Here is an 18097-nt window from a genome sequence, read left to right as displayed (position 1 = left end):
TGGTCATCAGGCGTAATATGCTCTCAGGGCTGCTGTACTTGGCACAGATGTGGCCTGTTCCTCACTCCTCTGCCTCAAAAATCACCTGGGACATCTTCCAGTTTATCTGGGGGGTCCAAGATAGAGTGAGTCTGATGAGTCACTATGCACAAATCCCCAGAGAATGGGGGCAAAAGTGTACCCAATGTTGCCCTCATCCTGATGACCACCTTCATGTGTGGCTGTATCAGGCAGTGTGTGGGTCCAAAGTATGTGGGCACCAAGTGTCACTACGTGCTGAGGCTCTGCCTGTCCCCGGTGTTGCGGAGGATAGGTCTGGCCCCTTTACCGTGCAACGTCCTAGTCAGCTGGACTTTGCCGCACTACCTGTCCTTTGTGGAAGAGTTCTTCCAAGTAAACACCCTCACTGTAAAACTGCCTGACATAGTCCACAAACTTTACTATAACCCTGAGTGACATAGCCCAGAACCACAACACTTACTGATGTATGCCACACTCCTCACCATAACTGCCTGATAAAGCCCACATAGATCACTATATTTGGCTGATATAACTCATACCTTTCACTATATTACTTTCAAATTATCTCACACTCTTCAGTATAATACCTGATATAGACCACATCCCTCTGCGTAACTTTCTGATATAGCTTATAATTCTCATTATACCACCACCTGATATAGCCCACAGCTCATTTACAAAGACTGACACTGTCCACACCTATTACTATAACTGTTGGATAGACCTCAATATATCACACACCCACTGCTGTAAACTCTCAAATATTCCCTACTCCCTTCATTACAGCACCAGATACTGTATATATCCAATGCCTTTCACTATAACATTCTCAAATATAAAAGTTTAAAACTTTATTTACACAGCTCGGTAACAGGCCCTTTGGCCCAACGAGCCCGCACTGCCCAATTATACCCATGTTAACCTACCTACCCGTATGTCTTTGGAGTGTGGGAGGAAACCAGAGCACCCGGAGAAAACCCACGATGTCACGGGGAGAACGTACAAACTCGTTACAAACGGCGAAGGGAATTGAACCTCGATCGCTGGCGCTGTAATAGCGTTATGCTAACCACTATGCTACCATCTTGCCATAACAATATCTGACATACTGCACACGTCCCACTGCAACACATACCTCCAATTACAACATTCTTTGATATACCCATATCCCCATTGTAACACCACCCATCATAGCCCTCATTTCTCTGCAGCATCGGCTGTAACGCCACCATTTTGTGTGAGATGTACCTGATTGAACCAGCAAGGAGGGGGTTGAAGGCGTAAAGCCAATCTTGCATTTCTTTATCATTGCATGCTTGTAGTAATATCCCACGATGTTCAGTGCACACAGCAAAGGTGTTTGGAGTCTGCAACAAAAAATAAGGGTGAGTCTCAGAAATGAATGCACATTGCACAGTGGTGCAGCCAACAGAATTGCTACTTCATAGCTCCAGTGATCCAGGTTCAATCCTAACCTCCAGTGGTGTCTGTGTGGAGTTTTATTTTCTCCCTATGACCACATGGGTTCCCCTGGGTGCTTTGGTTTACTTCCACACCCCAATGACGTGGGAGTTGGTAGGTTAATTGGCCACTGTAAGTTGTCCCTTGTGTGTAGATGAGTGATGGTGGGGAAGTTGATGAGAATGTGGGGAGAATATAAGAGGATTAATGTAAATAGGTAGTTGATGGTTGGTATGGATGGTGGGCTCAAGGGCCTGTTTCCGTGCTGTATGCTCAGACTATGTCTTATAAGGCATATGTTGACTTATTCATAAAAATAAATCAACATATGCAAATAACATATTTTAGGTATGCTCAGACCACTGTAGGGTTTGAATTATCTCACCACATGCTCTCAGGGGAAGACAAAGAGATATTAAGGTTGCAGCCCAACTTGGTCTAGATGCTGGGATAACTCCATTTCCTACAGTCTCGTTCACTGCTTTGCCTTTGATAAAGGCAATGAGAAGGGGTAGTGCTGAATCACAGCTCTGTCAACAATCCTTAACCCAGCCATGATATTCTGAAGTGCATGGTAACATGGCGAATACCTGTCAGGGGCATGTGAAGCACAGATAGGACGCAGAGTCCTTGAGACCAAGGAGTAGCTCTATGTCATGGGACGCAGCCTGACAGGCTGGATGGTGAGTGAGTGTTGTGGGGGTGTGGGGGATGTCAGTCTGAGGGCGTGAGGATGATGTCCAGGGGGACACATGCACAGTTAGTCACAATCTATCAGGTGGGGATGATATCTTGGGAGACACAGACATGACCAGTCACAGTAGTCTGGGGCGGGGTGGGGGAGGGGTGCACAGGAACCTCAGTTAGTTTCAGGGTGTACAGAAGGTGAAACAGTCTCAGTGGGGTGAATAAACAGAGTCACAGAGGTGATGGGGAGGAGAGGGGATAGTGAATCCTTCTGGGGGGTGAGGGAATGTGAGGATAATGACATAGTTGGAGCGGGGGGGTGTGAAATTGGTCAGTCAGTGGGCAGGTGAGTGGGTGAGTCTGGGTCAGAAATGGATCAGTCAGTCTAGAGGGTGGGCGGGTCTGGGGTTGACTGGGTGGGTCGGGGAGGGAAATGAATTAATCTGGGGCCCGGTTGTGGGTCATTGAGTCTGGGGGCTGGTCAGTAACAATCGAGAAGGGGCTGGTGGGGATATGTTTGTGTGTTGTGGGCAGAAGGAGGCAGGGACATTAAACCATAGTCGGTCCCACCTGGGGTGCTCAGTCACAGATTGAAGAGGGTGTGGGCAATGTTTCTGAGCCGTGGGGTGGATGGTTTGTCATGGTGTGGAGAAGATGAGAGGATATTTTCAAGCACTGCAAAGTGGAATATGAACACAATAACATGCTCTGTGTAATCTAGCCCAGCTGCAGAGATGGCATGTAAACTGGTGATGAAAAGGAAAACTCAAGTGTAAGGAACCTACGCAAGAGGTGAATCAGTCTGGGCAATGTGGATTCAATATAAATATCTATCTGCCCCTTTGACAGTGAGCTGTACTTGGAACATAGAACAGTACAGCACTAGACAGGCCATTCAGCCCACAATGTTGTGCCGATCTGGATACAGATTTATACTAAACGTCCTCCTCCTGTGTATCATCCATATCCCTCCACTCCCTTCATATTCATGTGTCTAAAAGCCTCTTGAACTCCACCAAACTGCCTGCTTGCACTACTATCCCTGGTAACCCATTCCAGGCACCTACCACTCTCTGCATAAAAAAACTCGCCACTCACATCGCCTTTATACTTCCCCATCTAGTCGTAAAAGCATTTCCTCTGGTGTTTGACATTTCTACCCTGGGGAAAAGATTCTGACTGTCTACCCTATCTATGCCTCTCATAATTTTAAAAACCACTATCCTAATCTCAGCCTCCAACGCTCAAGGGAGAACAACCCAAGTTTGTCCAACCTTTCCTTATAGCTCATAACTTCTAATCCAGGCAGCATACTGGCAAACCTCTTCTGCATCCTTTCCACAGTCTCCATATCCTTCCTATAACAGGGGTAACCAGAACTGCACACTATACTCCAAGTGTGGTCTGACTAAGGTTTTATATAGCTGCAGAATGACTTCCTTACTCTTATACTCAATACCTCTACAAGCGAAGGCAAGCATCCCGTACACCTTCTTTACCACCTTATCCACTTGCGTAGCCACTTTCTGTGAACTATGGACCTGGACCCCAAGATCCCTCTGTACTTCAATGCTATTAAGGGGCCAACCACTAACTGTATACTTCCTCTTTTCATTTGACCTCCCAAAGTGCAACACTTCACACTTGCCTGGATTAAACTCCATCTGCCACTTCTCTGCCCATATCTGTAATTGATCTATACCTTGCTGTATTCTTTGATAGTCCTTTACACTGTCTGCAATTCTACCAATCTTGGTGTCATCCGCAAACTTGCTAATCCATCCATCGACATTTTCATCCATATCATTGATATATATTGCAAACAACAGAGGTCCCAGCACTAATCCTTGTCACGGACCTCCAGCCAGAATAACAGCCTTCCACCACTACTCTCTGTCTTCTATGGGCAAGCCAGTTCTGACTCCACATTTGCAATTCACCTTGGATCCTATGCATCATTATCTTCTGAATTAACCTACCATGAGGGATCTTATCAAATGTCTTACTAAAGTCTATGTAGACAACATCCACTGCCTTACCCTCATCAAGTACCTTTGTCACCTCCTCAAAAAACTCAATCAAATTTATAAGGCATGACCTGCCCTGCACAAAGCTATGCTGACTGCCCAAGCAGGCCATGTCTTTCCAAATGTGCATAAATCCTATCCCTCAGTATCTTCTCCAATGGCTTCCCTACCACTGACGTGAGGCTCACTGGCCTATAATTACCTGGCTTATCCCTATTTCCCTTCTTGAACAAAGGAACAACATTTACTACTCTACAGTCATCAGGGACCTCGCCTGTTGCTAGTGAGGACAGAAAGATCCTTGTCAAAGCCCCAGCAATCTCCTCACTTGCTTCTTTCAATATTCTGGGATACATGCCATCAGGCCTTGGCGACTTGTCCACCTTAATGCTTTTCAGAAGACCCTGCACTACCTCCTCCTTAATCTCCAAATGTCCCAGCACATTAGCATGCCCCACTCTGTTTTCACCATCCTCCAATTCCTTCTCCTCGGTATATTCTGATGCAAAGCACTCATTTAGTACCCTAGCCATTTGCTCCAACTCCAAGCATAAATTCCCTCCTTTATCCTTGAGTCGACCTACCCTGTCCTTAGTTATCCTCCTTTTCTTAATATAAGTATAAAATGCCTTAGGATTATCCTTGACCCTGCTTGCTAAAGACACTTCATGGCCCCTTTCGGCCTTCCTAATCGCCTGAAGAGCACTTTCCTGTTATCTTTATATTCCACAAGGGCCCAGTCTGATTTTAGCTTCCTAAACCTTACTATGCTTCTCTTTTCTTCCTGGCTAAATTTAGGACCTCTCAGGTCATCCAAGGTTCCCTTACCATCCTTGTCCTTACTCCTTACCAGAACATGCCGATCCCACCTCTGCTCAGCTGGTCTTTAAACAACTCCCACATATCCGACAGCAGCTGCTCCCAGTCAATGCCCCTTAGCTCCTGTCTTATCCTGTTGTAATTTACCCTCCCCCAATTTAGTATCTTCCTGCAAGATCCAATTTTGTCCTTACCCCATAACTATCTTAAAACATAATGAGTTGTGGTCACTATTCCCAAAATGTTCACCCACTAACAGGTCTATCACCTGGCCTGGCTCATTTCCCAAAACTGGGTCCAGTATGTTCTCTCCTCTAGTTGGACTCTCCACATACTGTTTCAAGAACCCCTCTTGGATGCACTGAAGAAATGCCGCCCCATCCAAGCTTCTTTTATTAAGGAAGTTCCAATAAATACTGGGGAAGTTAAAGTTCCCCACTATGACAAATCTGTTGTTTTTGCACCTTTCCATAATCTGTGTACATACTGTATCTGTTCCTTCACCTCTCGATGGCTACTGGGGGACCTATATTAAAACCTATCAGCCTAATTGCACCTATCCTATTTCTGAGCTCCACCCAAATTGCCTCTGTGGATAAACCCTCCAGTCTGTCGTCTCTGAGTACTGCTGTGAGATTCTCCCTTATCAGTAGCGCAACCCCTCCACCTCTTTTACCCCCCTTTCTATCACATCTAAAACAATGAAACCCAGGAATGTTGAGCAGCCAGTCCTGTCCCTCATGCAACCAGGTCTCTGTAATGGCAACAACACCGTAATTCCATGTACTTGTGGGTAATGTAGGAGAGAGACTCTGGTACCTTCAGCATGGCTTGCTGATCCTCACTGTACTCCACCTGTGCAGCGGACAGGTTCAGGATGGCCCTCTCCACTGTGTCCTTGTCGGTGTTGTAAATGTAAACATACGGCCGTCTCACAACCACAAAGCGCTTCACCCAACCATTGGTCTGGGGCTCCAGGAAATGCAGGGTCCCCTTCTTCGATACAATAGGACTGGAAGATAACAAGAGAGACAGAGAGCTCCTTCTATGTGTAAACCTCACAGTTTGGTGATACAAGTTTACAGTACAGCTGCTTCTTCTTTGTACATACCTCAAATAGACCGTCTAAACCAGTGGGGAGGGGCACACAGAATCTTGGCACAGCTTCAAGGGGCTTCAGAGTCAAGACGTGATGCTGGTGAGGTTGGCTGGCTTTGTTAGGTGACTCAGTTGGAGGGAGGAGGGAGGAGTAAGAAATTATGTACAGGGAGGACTGTAATGTCAGGTTTCTCCTGTGACCTGACTGGTAGCTTATTCACCAGCTTTAGGAAAAGCCCATGGTCAAGTCACTTGCCATTGCTGGAAGTGGTGCTACAATTGCACAGACTTCTGCCTAAAATGCATTGGAGAAATACATTCAGTTCACCTCACCAAGGAAACACTGGTCTTGCGTGCAGCTGGGGAAGGAGAGTGAAGCATAGAAAACAGAAGCAAGAACAGGCTGTCTGGTCCTTTGAGCCTGCTCTGCTATCCAGCACAACTGTGGGTGATCCTCTGTCTCCATACCCTCTTCCTGCTCTTTTTCTATACAGGGGCTGACAGGGTTAAATTATAAGGACAGGTTGTATAAACCAGGCTTGTATATTCTAATTAAAGAAAATTAAGGGGTGAGCTAAATGAAGTGCTTAAGATGACTAAATAGTTACCTCTGGAAATGGAGTGTAAAATAAAGAGGGATAATCATCGCATACAGAAATAAAATTGCAAAAACTTTTTTAGAGATAAATGGAAATCTAAAATTCTCTTCTGTCGAAATCTGTTGATGCTTTAAGGGTGTGGCAATTGAAATTTCCTGCAATGAGATTGCAGGACTTTTGTTCAGTAAGGTTACTGAGAGTGGATACATGGAATTAAGATACAGATCACCCATGATCAAACTAAATGGCATAAGGGGCTGAGGAGGTGAATGGTCTTTTTCTGTTGCTATGTTTTCCAAGTGCGAAAAAGGGTGCCCCTCTCACAAGCAGGAATCTCACCATCACCACCTCCTGCTGTGAAGGGGATGGAAGTACGTTTGCGCTTTTTCAATAGGCAGCTGAATATCTAAAGGTTTTGTAATGAATCCTCCCAAACTAGTAACTCCCATCCACCTGGCTCAGTAGTACACAGCATCGATGCACCCAGTAGTGAAGAAAATACTGTGGAAAGGGGAGTTTGTCAGTGCTGTGGAAGGTCAATGCTATGACACTCACAGTGTGTAGATGTAGAAGTGGTCATATTAAGGCCATACCTCACTCGAATCTCCTGGATATCAGCCACAAACATGCGAGGGCCTCCTTTCTCATCCTTGCCCTGCACAGGAGATTTCTTGGGTACTCCATCTTGCAGTGAATCAGGATCTGGACTAATCGCTCTGGATTGGGTCTCAGGGGTCCTGGTATAGAGATTACAACTTTTAAAAATGTAATGTCATCATTAAACATGCTTCAGTCACTCTAGAGATCAGTTAAAATGCAAACTATGTCTACACATTTTACATTTGTGACCATCCTGCTCTTTCTAACTCAAATAGCTGCCAACCCTGCGGCCATCAACCTGAAATTGTCTACATGCTGTCCCTGGATAAGGAACCAGTTCCACTTTTACAGACATCCATAAGTTAATTTTGTCTGTAAGTCAGGAAATACATAAAAATCACGCGATGTGATTAGCATACCTCCACAGTATTGTAATGAATGACATCAAAAGCACATAAGACTGATAAGAAAGAACAACTAGTAGAAGTGGAGAGAGAGAGGAAACTAGTTTTGCCATTTGTAGGAATAAATGTATGTACATTGGACTTTTGAATTAATATTATGGGAGCTCATTCATATGTAGGCATATCCATAAGTTGGGAGTTTGTAACCCGGGGATGGCCTGTATTTTGTTTATTGCTTTCAAAACTTTGGTTATATCGCATTGAAGTCATTCATTGCTTTACTAACCAAAAACTCAGATTCCTTGAGCCTAACTTAAGTCTTAAGACAGGGTCACCTACTGATGATCGTCCAAGATCTTCACCATCCCTCCAAATGAAGGGACCAAAGAGTAGATTCAGAATTGTAAATATAATTCAGTAAGGCCTCTTATACCAACACATCACAGAATATCTGATACATCCCATACTCTTTGCTGTAAAATCACTTACTTTTCGCTGTAACATTCTCCCTGTAACACTTGCAGATGTATCACATATTGATATTACATATACCTCACTACAGATATATTTTGTCCTCGCTTTATCATCCTCTGATATTTTCTACTTGTTACAGCACAATCCGATAAACCCTATCGCCCTAGCTGTTGCAAATTACTAACACCATTGTAACCTGTGTTTTAGTGTTCCAAAAATGTACCTTATTTTTATGATCCTTCATATATCCCATGTCCCTCCATGTACCATTTCCTCGTAATCCCCACATAGCTTAGTTTAACATTCTTTACCATATCTCACACTTATCACTACACCAGAGTCTTATAAACTGCTCAATTCTCCAAAGTAACAGATTCTCATACATTTTATATTTCTCACAGTGACAGTCTAAACATGGGCTCCTTGCCAAGGATCCAAATCAGCACTGATCTTCAAAGAGGTGCTCTTCACCCGTTATTCCCAGGTTTCCTGTGGGTGATGGACATCATCTAATGAACAGATAGAAGTCAAGTGGAATACATGGGTTCTAACCTCAGCTCTGAGGAGATGAATTGTCCTTCCAGTAAAGAGGGACAGGTGGAAGATGGAGGCAGCGTGGTATTGCTCAGAGCAGAGAATGACGTGTCCCTCGTCAATGTAACGGACATCTCAGATAACTGAAAAACAGCAGCAATCAATAATGTTTAGCATCAACGTCTTATTATCACCATCAACATCTACCTCACTTTGATGTTAGTTTCCCTGCCCTTCGCAAAGACTCACCCTGAAAGCAGTGAAGCTTGCTGCTATTCAACACCAAGGGGACTAGCTGTGGTTGCTTTACAACTTGCCCTTCATTCATTGGACTGGATCAGAAAACCATCCAACTTTATTCACCATCATGGCTGAACCCAAAATCCAAATCTTGGAATACTGGTATTTCTCTCTTGTTCTGATGAGGAGGGTAAATGCAATGTCCCTACCTCTAGCTCAAACACAAAGCTAATTCAGTAGACCCAAAGCAGATTGTACCACATCAGGCTCTTGCCTGTTCTTGAACTAATGTCACTATCACATTTTCTCCACTCCTTTGTGTCTCCTATTACCTAATTTTCGCTGAGTGACACAAAGACAATAAGTTTATGTCTGATGCTGAGTATTTAATACTGCAGGAAGCATTGAGGAGTATAGAAAGTACAGGGAGAAAATTAAAATGGAAGCGGGGAAGGAAAAAAAAAATATATTGACAAAGAAATACAAGAGAATCTTTAAGTCGTAACAGATAAATAAAGGGGAAGATGCTAACAATGGAAAGAGCAAGGCCTGTAAGAGAGTAACAAGACAACCGGTGCATGGAACAAAAGTCTATGGATAAGGTTTGAGATGAATATATTGAAACTCTCTTCACAAAAGGTGGTGGGGGCTGGGGTAGTTGAGACTTAAGAGTTAAATATGATAAAAATAGAGAAGGAAATAATATTAAAGAGTTTAGCATTTTTAAATTTGTTAAAGTGCCCAGCTTGGAGATTGTGTCTCCCAGGCTCTTAGAAGAAACAAGGGAAGGAGATAGCATAGGTTCTGGCAATCATTCTCCAATCCCCTCTGCCTGCAGATGTGGTTCTGGGGAGCTGGAAGATTACCAACATGATACAGTTGCTTAAGAAGGGAAGAAGGAGCAGGCCAATCACAGGCCAATCTAACACCTATGGTGGGACAGTTCAAACAATTCTGAAGGACAGTGTAAATCATCATTTATTAAGTACAGACTAATCAAGAATTGTTACCATGGATCTGTTAAATGGAGGTCGCTTTTGTTAACACTGTGGGAGAAGGGTTTATGACAGTCATTTCTTTGATGCTGTCTACATGGATATGGGGAAGCTATTTGACATACTGATCAGAAAAGTAAATAGTGGAATCCAGGGGAAAGTAGCAAGCTGGATGCCATTTCTGGTTCAAAAACAGTAGTGGTGGACAGGTGGCTTAGTGACAGGAAAGTTGTTTGTGGTGGGTTTTTTTACAGGGCTCAGTAACGGGTCCTTTGCTTCTAATAGTATATATCAATGAACAGCACATTACTGCCTCTCTCAACTAATTAATTACTGATTACCGCCTGAAACTAGATCCCAATGAGCTCACAAAATAAACTTTACACATCCATTAGAAATACAAGTGAAATAAAACATTAAAATACATTTAAACACTTTAAGTGAAATTCTAATACTTAGGTTCAATTTATGTCCAATCAGGCCTTTTGTGACTCAACACAGAAAGAAAATTAAAGCAAAAACTTGGCCTGAAGTTCCTGTGCCATTTACTCTGATGGATCATTTGACCTTTATTGAGTTTTTCGTCAAGTTGTAAGTACAGCATACACCCAGAGGTTGCATTCATCCAACCATCCAGTCTCATACTACTCATATCATGATGGCAAGGATGTGTTACTTGGTTTTATTTGCTGCCCAATAATTTCCCTGCTACCCTTGGAACAGTGTAGTGATAGACGGCCACCTCATTTGGAGTAGCCTCCCTCTCTGTTTCACACAAACACACACACACACACACACACACACACACACACACACACACACAGAGCGCATGCATGCCATCACAGCTGACAATGCACCAACTCTTCAGATACCTTGCTCTCACTGGCGCTGATACAGACGTGGCTGTATTCCCTGTTGAATGTGTGGGACAAGAGTCGGAGGCACTGAAAGACAGAAAACACCCATCAGTTTGTGGTTAAAATTTCTTCCAATAAACTACATTAGTTACACATTGTACCCTTCCTCTGTCCACGGTCCTGTATGGTATCCCATCCCTTTCAATAGCTCTTAACTATACATCTCTCCTATCAACTGTCCTGTTCTGTAGTCCTCCTTTAAAGAGTGCAGCACAGAGCCAGGCTCTTTGGCCCACCATGCCCATCAAGTACCTATTTATACTAATCCCATTTGTCAGCACTTGGTCTGTAGACTTCAATGCCTTGGTGATTCAAGCGTATATCTAGATACTTCTTAAATGTTGTGAGAGTCTCTGCTTCCACCATCTTCTCAGACAGTGTGCTCCAGATTCTCTGGGTGAAATAATTTTTCCTCCAATTCCCTCTAACTTTCTTATTCCTCATCTTAAACTTATGCCGTCTGGTTTCAGATTTCTCATTATCCACCCTATCTATGCCTCTCATAATTTTGTACATCTGTCAGGTATACATATTCCATTCCAGGCAACAGTCTGGTGATTCCCCTCTGCACTTTACCATAGTGTAGCAACCAAAATTATGATTAGTACTCCAGCTGTGGCCTAACCAAAGCTGTAACATAACCTCCTTGCTCTTATATTTTATACCTGGGTAAATAAATGCCAGCATCCCGTATGGCTTCATCACCACCTTGTCTACCTGTGTTGCCAGACTTTATCAACAACTCTCTACTATACCCTTCCTCAGCACTGAACCTATACCCACTTGACATAACTATATAATACCTATCTTCTACTAAGTATACTTGTGTATTCTTTCCTTCCCTGAGGTTCGGTAGCTGATTTTCACAAGGCAGGTAGTCAGGGAAAGGGTGGTAGAGACAGTGGGGATGTGGTTAGTGAATGAGTGGTCTGATAACCTGAAAATAGATGAAAGCCAGAGGGCCCACAGCCTGATCAACACATCATCACTGACCTGCTTATCTCCAAGTAAGTCACTTGAAATCCCTCAGGTTACTGTCCTCTCATCGCAGGTTGGGGTTGAGGTTCATGTTTAAGAAAATGTAAGGCCACCTCCCACAATCCTCCCCAGTGCATCTTGGGGGCTTGAATAACCCAACACCTTCCAGTATTTTGTAGAATGAGTTAGATCTTTACTCTGCATCAATTGGAACCTGACTCAAACAAGGAAAACAAGGAATTGTTTTCCTTGCTCTGGATTCACTCCAGCCTCTTGTGCTGTATCTAACTGTTTTCCTTGCCTTCTTGATGCACTCCAGCCTTTGTGCTGTATTTAATTTGAGAGTGTTAAATACAGCATAAAGGCTGGAGTGCATCAAGGGAGATTTACTTGGTTTGTAACCTGTTTTTTACTTGCCTTGGGAAGTTTCTAACTCATGGAAAATGGTCGCAATCCATTCACTGGGTATCCCTCACTGTGATGATTCATCAAAATGTCTCTGGTCTTAATTTCCATTCCATGAACCAACACACCCAGTCTCGTCCCTTGACCTCAGAAAGGCAACTGGCCTTTGCGCTGCTTGCATCCTTACCTTAGCTGCTAATTCTTTCTGGCGCTCGGTGGTGGTATAGCTGGGGGTTGGCATGTCATTGCTTCCTGCTGAGTGCAAGCTGTATGATGAGGAGATGCTCTGGGATTCACTGAGGTCTTCACTGGTGTACGAGGACACAGACTCGCAGCCTGACCTCAATGTGGTCTCCAGCTTCTCACGCAACAGCAGGTAGTGTCTGGTCTTTTCCACCTGTGGACCGAGTAAACAGGCAGGGACGTCACTGACTAAGTTACCTACCTCAAAATGTGACTGCTTTCTGCAAGAAAAAGGATCCACCTGACCCTTCATGAGAGGTAGTTTCATTATCAAGACTATCATCAGACAGCCAGTCTGATCTTCAGAGCTCCCACCCCTGGTAACGTTTATCCTCCGGAACCAGGACAGAGGGTGACTCTCGTCCTCAGAACAGTTATACAAACTATCGAGGTTTCAGTCTCAGACATACCATCAGAGAGAGAGTTTCAACTTTTTGGTACTAATTATTGAGGTAGAAGTTTGTTCACAGGTGCTTGTGCTAAACACACAATATATTAGCACCTGTTTTTGAAATCTGTCTCATTTGACTAAAGTAGTGGAATCCTCTTGAAGAAGTAAGTTTGACAGTTCCTTCTTTGGAGGATATTTATGAAATTTGTACAACACCCTATCCTACCAGGTGCAAAACACAATCTACTGGAGGAACTCAGTGGGTCGAGCAAATGTCAACAATTCCTTTTCTCCCATAGATGCTGCTCGACCCGCTGAGTTCCTCCAGTAGATTGTTTGTTGCTCCAACACCTGCAGTCTCTTGTGTCTCTATCCTACTAGGTCCCCATCCCCTCCACAAGGTTCTTTTAAGTGATACTATAAGTTCCTACTTTCAATGTTGAATGTGTGGAGAACTCCCTCAATTCGGGAATTACACTTCTTGATTGCTAATCATTGCTCCAAACCATGATAAGGGTGAATGCGTCTGGTTTGGGTGCAATCCAGGCACAAACTGTATTCAGAAATCCGCTTGCTTTGAGAAGTTTGCTTTGTTTGAGATTTAGCATTCAAACTCATTTGCTTCCCACTGAATGTAAAATCCCCCAGGAACCAGTGCAATTGGCCAGGGTTTTAAAACATAATAGCAATGATGCATAAAACAAACAATTATGTATTTAATACTGGTAATTTTTTGGAGATTTAATTGCAGAATTAAGTATGGGTTCAGCACAAAGGTTAGGCATTTTAATCAAAATTAAAAGGCCACCCCTGTGAATAACTCGATTTGAAATGGCTAGAAATTAATGTTTTCAACTATAGAGAATCATTCACTGGTTTCATTGGTGAGCAGCAATGATTTTTTTCTCCAACATTTAAAAGCTTTGAAGAAGTTTCTACCCATATCATTACTTCCAAAAGGCTGGGTAATTTAATAGCATTCTTGAAGTCCCACAAAATTAACAGATCCTCACGACAGGATTAATTCAACCGGAAGGCTCGGCCAGTTTTGCGGGGGTGGCCTATCCTGCACTGTGATCTGAAACTCAGTTTGTGCTGAACTACACTAAATCAATGCAAACATTAGGATTATGTATGCACTGGGTGTTGGCATCACTGACCTTAGTGGGACTTCTCCCTGCCTGCCTCATCAAATGGAAGTCCTACTGACACTTGGTCTCTAGGCTCACACTTGAAGATGGACACTTCTGGTGAGATACCAGAGCCTGAGTGACAGATTTATCAGCAGGGTGTTAAGAGGGGTGGAGAGGAAGGAATAAGATCACAAAGTGTGGGGTAAGGTCCTTAGAAAGTTCACAATCCTGTCCCATTGTCCAAAACTCCCTTGACAATTGTGGTGTTTCTGTACCTCCTGCAATAGGCTGAGTTTCTCCAGTTCCCATTGGTGGTCCAGGATGAGGCTGTCACTGCGAGGCCGCCAGCCAGCCAAATTCTCTTCCCCACGGACGTAGGCGACGGAGGTGTCCAGGACCCGCCTGCGTCTTCGCTGCATGCCTGCAAAAAATATATGTTAAGGCTGCTCCAAGATACAAAATGGTGGTGGAATCAGTTTGTTAAATGGAGAGCCATAAACATCCTTGTTATCCAGAACATAACATGTATTCCAACCACAGGAAGGGAGGGAGCCCTAACTAACCATACCTGTCACAGGTGGAATTGCCAAGGTTTAGCAATCGACTGTAACTGAAAAAAATTTAGTGAGATTTGTAAATTTCTAATTTTACTCCCATTTATGATTTCAGTTTATAATGTGGGCTGTTGGTTTGTTCCCAAGAGGGTCTATGCCCAGCAATATTCTGAGACATTGCTGTTTTGAATACATTATTTAAACACCTTTGTTATTGTGGAATCACAGTCAAGATCCAGAGGGAAATACAAATGGTGGTGTTAGTAGTCAAGAGAATATTAGATTGTTGCTCTCAAACCAGAAACAGTTAAGAACATTGAGTTACAGAGTTGTACAGCACAGAAATGAGCCCTTCACTCCACCATGTACACGCCGACCTTTTTAACCCATCTACACTAATCCCATTTGCCCACATTAGGTATGTAATTTTTTATGCTTTGCCTATTTTAAGTCCCTGTCTAAATAGCTTTTAAGTGTGGTGGTTGTATCTGACTCTACCATCTCCTCTGGCAGTCGGCTCTAGATATTAGCCACTGTGTAAAAAAGTTTCCCCTCAAATCAATTTAAAACTTCTTCTCACCTTATACCTGTACATTCTTGTTTTTGATAGACCTACCAAAAGGAAAGGGCTCTGACTACCTACCCTAACTATGCCTCCTATAATTTTATGTACCTCTCTCAGGTCACCCCTCTGACTACTTGGCTCCAAGGAAAACGAGACCCACCTATCCAATCTCTCCCTTTAACAAATGTCCTCCTCCAACATCCTGGTGAATCTTCATTGCCCCCTCTGCAGCATAATCACATCCTCCTATGGTGTGTAGTGGGAAACCTGAAAATCATGTTCTCATAAAAATGACTTCTTTTTTACAATTGAAAGGATGGCACAATGACACAGCTCGTAAAGCCGTCGCCTCACAGTGCCAGAGACCTGGGTTTGATTCTGTCCTTGGATGTTGTGTGTGTGGGGCGTACCCACATGCTCCTTGTGGGTTTCCTCTGGGTGCTCCAGTTTCCCCCTGCATCCCAATGATATGTGGGTTAGTAGGTTACTGCACGTTGCCCCTAGCGTGTAGGTGAGTGCTAGAATCTTGGGGGAATAGATAGAATGTAGGGAGAATGAGATTAACGTAGGATTTGTGTATGCGAGTGGTGATGCTGTACCTCTCTCTGACTCTATGAATTGTGTAAAAGAAAATAAACTTTTTCAACAGGTTCTGAAAAAGGAGAATAATTCATAATTTCATATTCCCTTATGGCATAAAAGGTTCCATTTATTATTTCTGTAATCTAGATTTCTATACTTACTTCTAATTTGTCTTAACATGAAGAAGAATATTAGATTTGGGATTTAAGCTTTAAAGCAGGACAAATTGCCCCTCTTGTGTTTGTTATTCTCATCCCTCAAGGTTCTGATTTTCACTGGGAACCTGCCACACTCCCCACTGCCTTCATTCCAACTGCACCTGGCCTTATGCAAAGGAGGGTTACTTTGGAGGGCTTGAGACAAATATCCAGTGCCTCCCATAACCATGTATGCTGTTGATGGAATAGTCATATTTAGTATATCATCCTGATGACCACCTTCGTCTTGGCTGCATCAGGCTGTGCGTGGAACCCAAGTACGTGGGCACCAAGTGTCACGACATACCGAGGTTCTACCTGTCCCTGCTGTTGCGAAGGATGGGCCTGGCCCCGTGGCCACACAACAACGTCCCCAGTCAGCTGGACGTTGCCGCACTACCTGTCCTTCCTGGAAAAGTTCTTCCAGACCAACACCTTTGACCACAAGTCCATCAGGCAGTGGTCAGCACGGAACATCCTGCAGACACTGCAGGAGAAGGACTCGATGGATACTGTGGGGTGGTTCCCTGAGCAGACTGTCCAGACCATCTGACAGAATGCCTCGTTGCCAGAACTCACCAACTAGCACCAAGACCTCGCTTCGCTGGCGGTAAGAGGGGCCCTCCCAGTCAGATCCTTCCTGCATGATCGGAACATCAGTCCCAGCGCACGCTGCCCCCGGGAGGACTGCGCTGGGGACAGGATGGTCGCCCACCTCTTTGTGGGCTGTAGGTTTGCGAGGAGAGTGTGGTGAAAGATGCAAGGGTCCTTGTCACGGTTCATCCCCAGCAGCTGCGTAACAGAGGATTCTCTGATCTACGGGCTGCTCCCAGAGACACACACAGAGACGGACATCAACTGCTGCTGGAAGGTCATCAACTCGGTGAAAGATGCCCTTTGGGCTGCCTGAAACTTGTTGGTCTCCCAGCACTGCGAGATGTCCGTAGGGGAATGCTGCCGACTGGCACATTCCAAGCTGCAGGCGTACGTGCTGAGGGACGCACTGAAGCTGGGTGCAGCCAGCGCGAGGGCTCGGTGGGGAAGGACTACAGTTTAGGGTTCTTCTGCCACTGGAGAGGGAGGGGCAGGGTCAGGCGAGGAAGCCCCTTAAAGATTGTAAATATGGGATTAGGGTAGCACCCCAGGAGCCACACGAGTGGCATCGGTGCTGTGGTTTGTGTAAAAATACTAATAATTGATCTGTACACGAATGTAAAGGTTTGCACTGTTTTATTGTTGTTTCATTATTGTATATGGTTTGTCTTTTATTATGAATAAAGTTTATTTTGGATAAAAAAAAATATGATGAGGATCCTAGGAAGATTTTATTGGCATTAGGATATTTGGGGGTTGGTGGGGCAGCTGGAGTAAATTATATTCACACCTGGGGTACAGGAACAGGTGTTCGTCAGAGGGTGAGATTTGCTTCAGGACGTATATTTTTCAATTTGTAAAAGTCATGGGATATGGGTAATCTTATAATGATGCAGAAGGAGGCCATTCAATCCATCAGATCCATTTGGCTCCCATTAGTCTCATCCTGCTCTCCTTATTTCACTTGCAACTTCATCTCTCTCACAAATACTAATCAACTCTCCTTTTGATTCTTTTTGGCCATTGACCTACACTGAGGGGTAATTTGCAGATACCTTCTGACACATCTTTTGGATGTCAGAGGAAACTGGCACCCAGGAGAAACCCATCCAATGATGGATAGAATGTGTAAACTCCACACAGAAGGCACTGGGCGTCAGCATTGAACCTGGGTCTCTGGACCTGTGAAGCAGCAACTCCAACCACTGCCAGTTCATTACGGGGAAGCAGTTTAATTACTATCTGGTCTGTTTATTTACGAATTTTAGGATTTAAGTCCACTTCTATCTATCTGAATTATTTTCTGTTTGAGGTATTTTAGTGGGTGGTATCTCTGTCCTTTTTCTTTAAAGGGGTGGCCCATTCACATTTAAAGATTTAGAGTGTCAAGCACTGTAGCAGTCCCAGGGAATGTTACTGATTCAGCAATCTGCAGCCCACAATGCAACCTGTAATTTTGGGATTTCCCTTTGTACTCCTGGGACACTCAGTGACTCCTAGCTGCTGCATTTCTGAGTCACCTTTCACTGCTCTGCTGGGTTGACATGTCCAGGGTGTAGGAACAGTGGCAGTGTGTGTG

General features: G+C 44.0%; 1 protein-coding gene across 28 annotated transcripts in view; it reads right to left on the bottom strand.

The window, feature by feature from the left end:
- Positions 1–18097, bottom strand: part of kif1aa (kinesin family member 1Aa) — a 230642-nt gene that overhangs the window by 12131 nt on the left and 200414 nt on the right. For all 28 annotated transcript variants that reach the window (XM_052019026.1, XM_052019024.1, XM_052019028.1 and 25 more), the window contains 7 exons: positions 14302–14447; positions 12447–12656; positions 10832–10903; positions 8743–8867; positions 7306–7449; positions 5835–6027; positions 1270–1388 (listed from right to left, as the gene is read on the bottom strand). In XM_052019026.1, coding sequence (XP_051874986.1) covers positions 1270–1388; positions 5835–6027; positions 7306–7449; positions 8743–8867; positions 10832–10903; positions 12447–12656; positions 14302–14447 — 1009 coding nt within the window. The remainder of the gene's footprint in view (positions 1–1269; positions 1389–5834; positions 6028–7305; positions 7450–8742; positions 8868–10831; positions 10904–12446; positions 12657–14301; positions 14448–18097) is intronic.

This window comes from Pristis pectinata, chromosome 6, assembly GCF_009764475.1.
Source record: "Pristis pectinata isolate sPriPec2 chromosome 6, sPriPec2.1.pri, whole genome shotgun sequence".
Taxonomy (NCBI): Eukaryota; Metazoa; Chordata; class Chondrichthyes; order Rhinopristiformes; family Pristidae; genus Pristis; species Pristis pectinata.
This window is presented reverse-complemented; position numbering and strand designations above follow the sequence as displayed.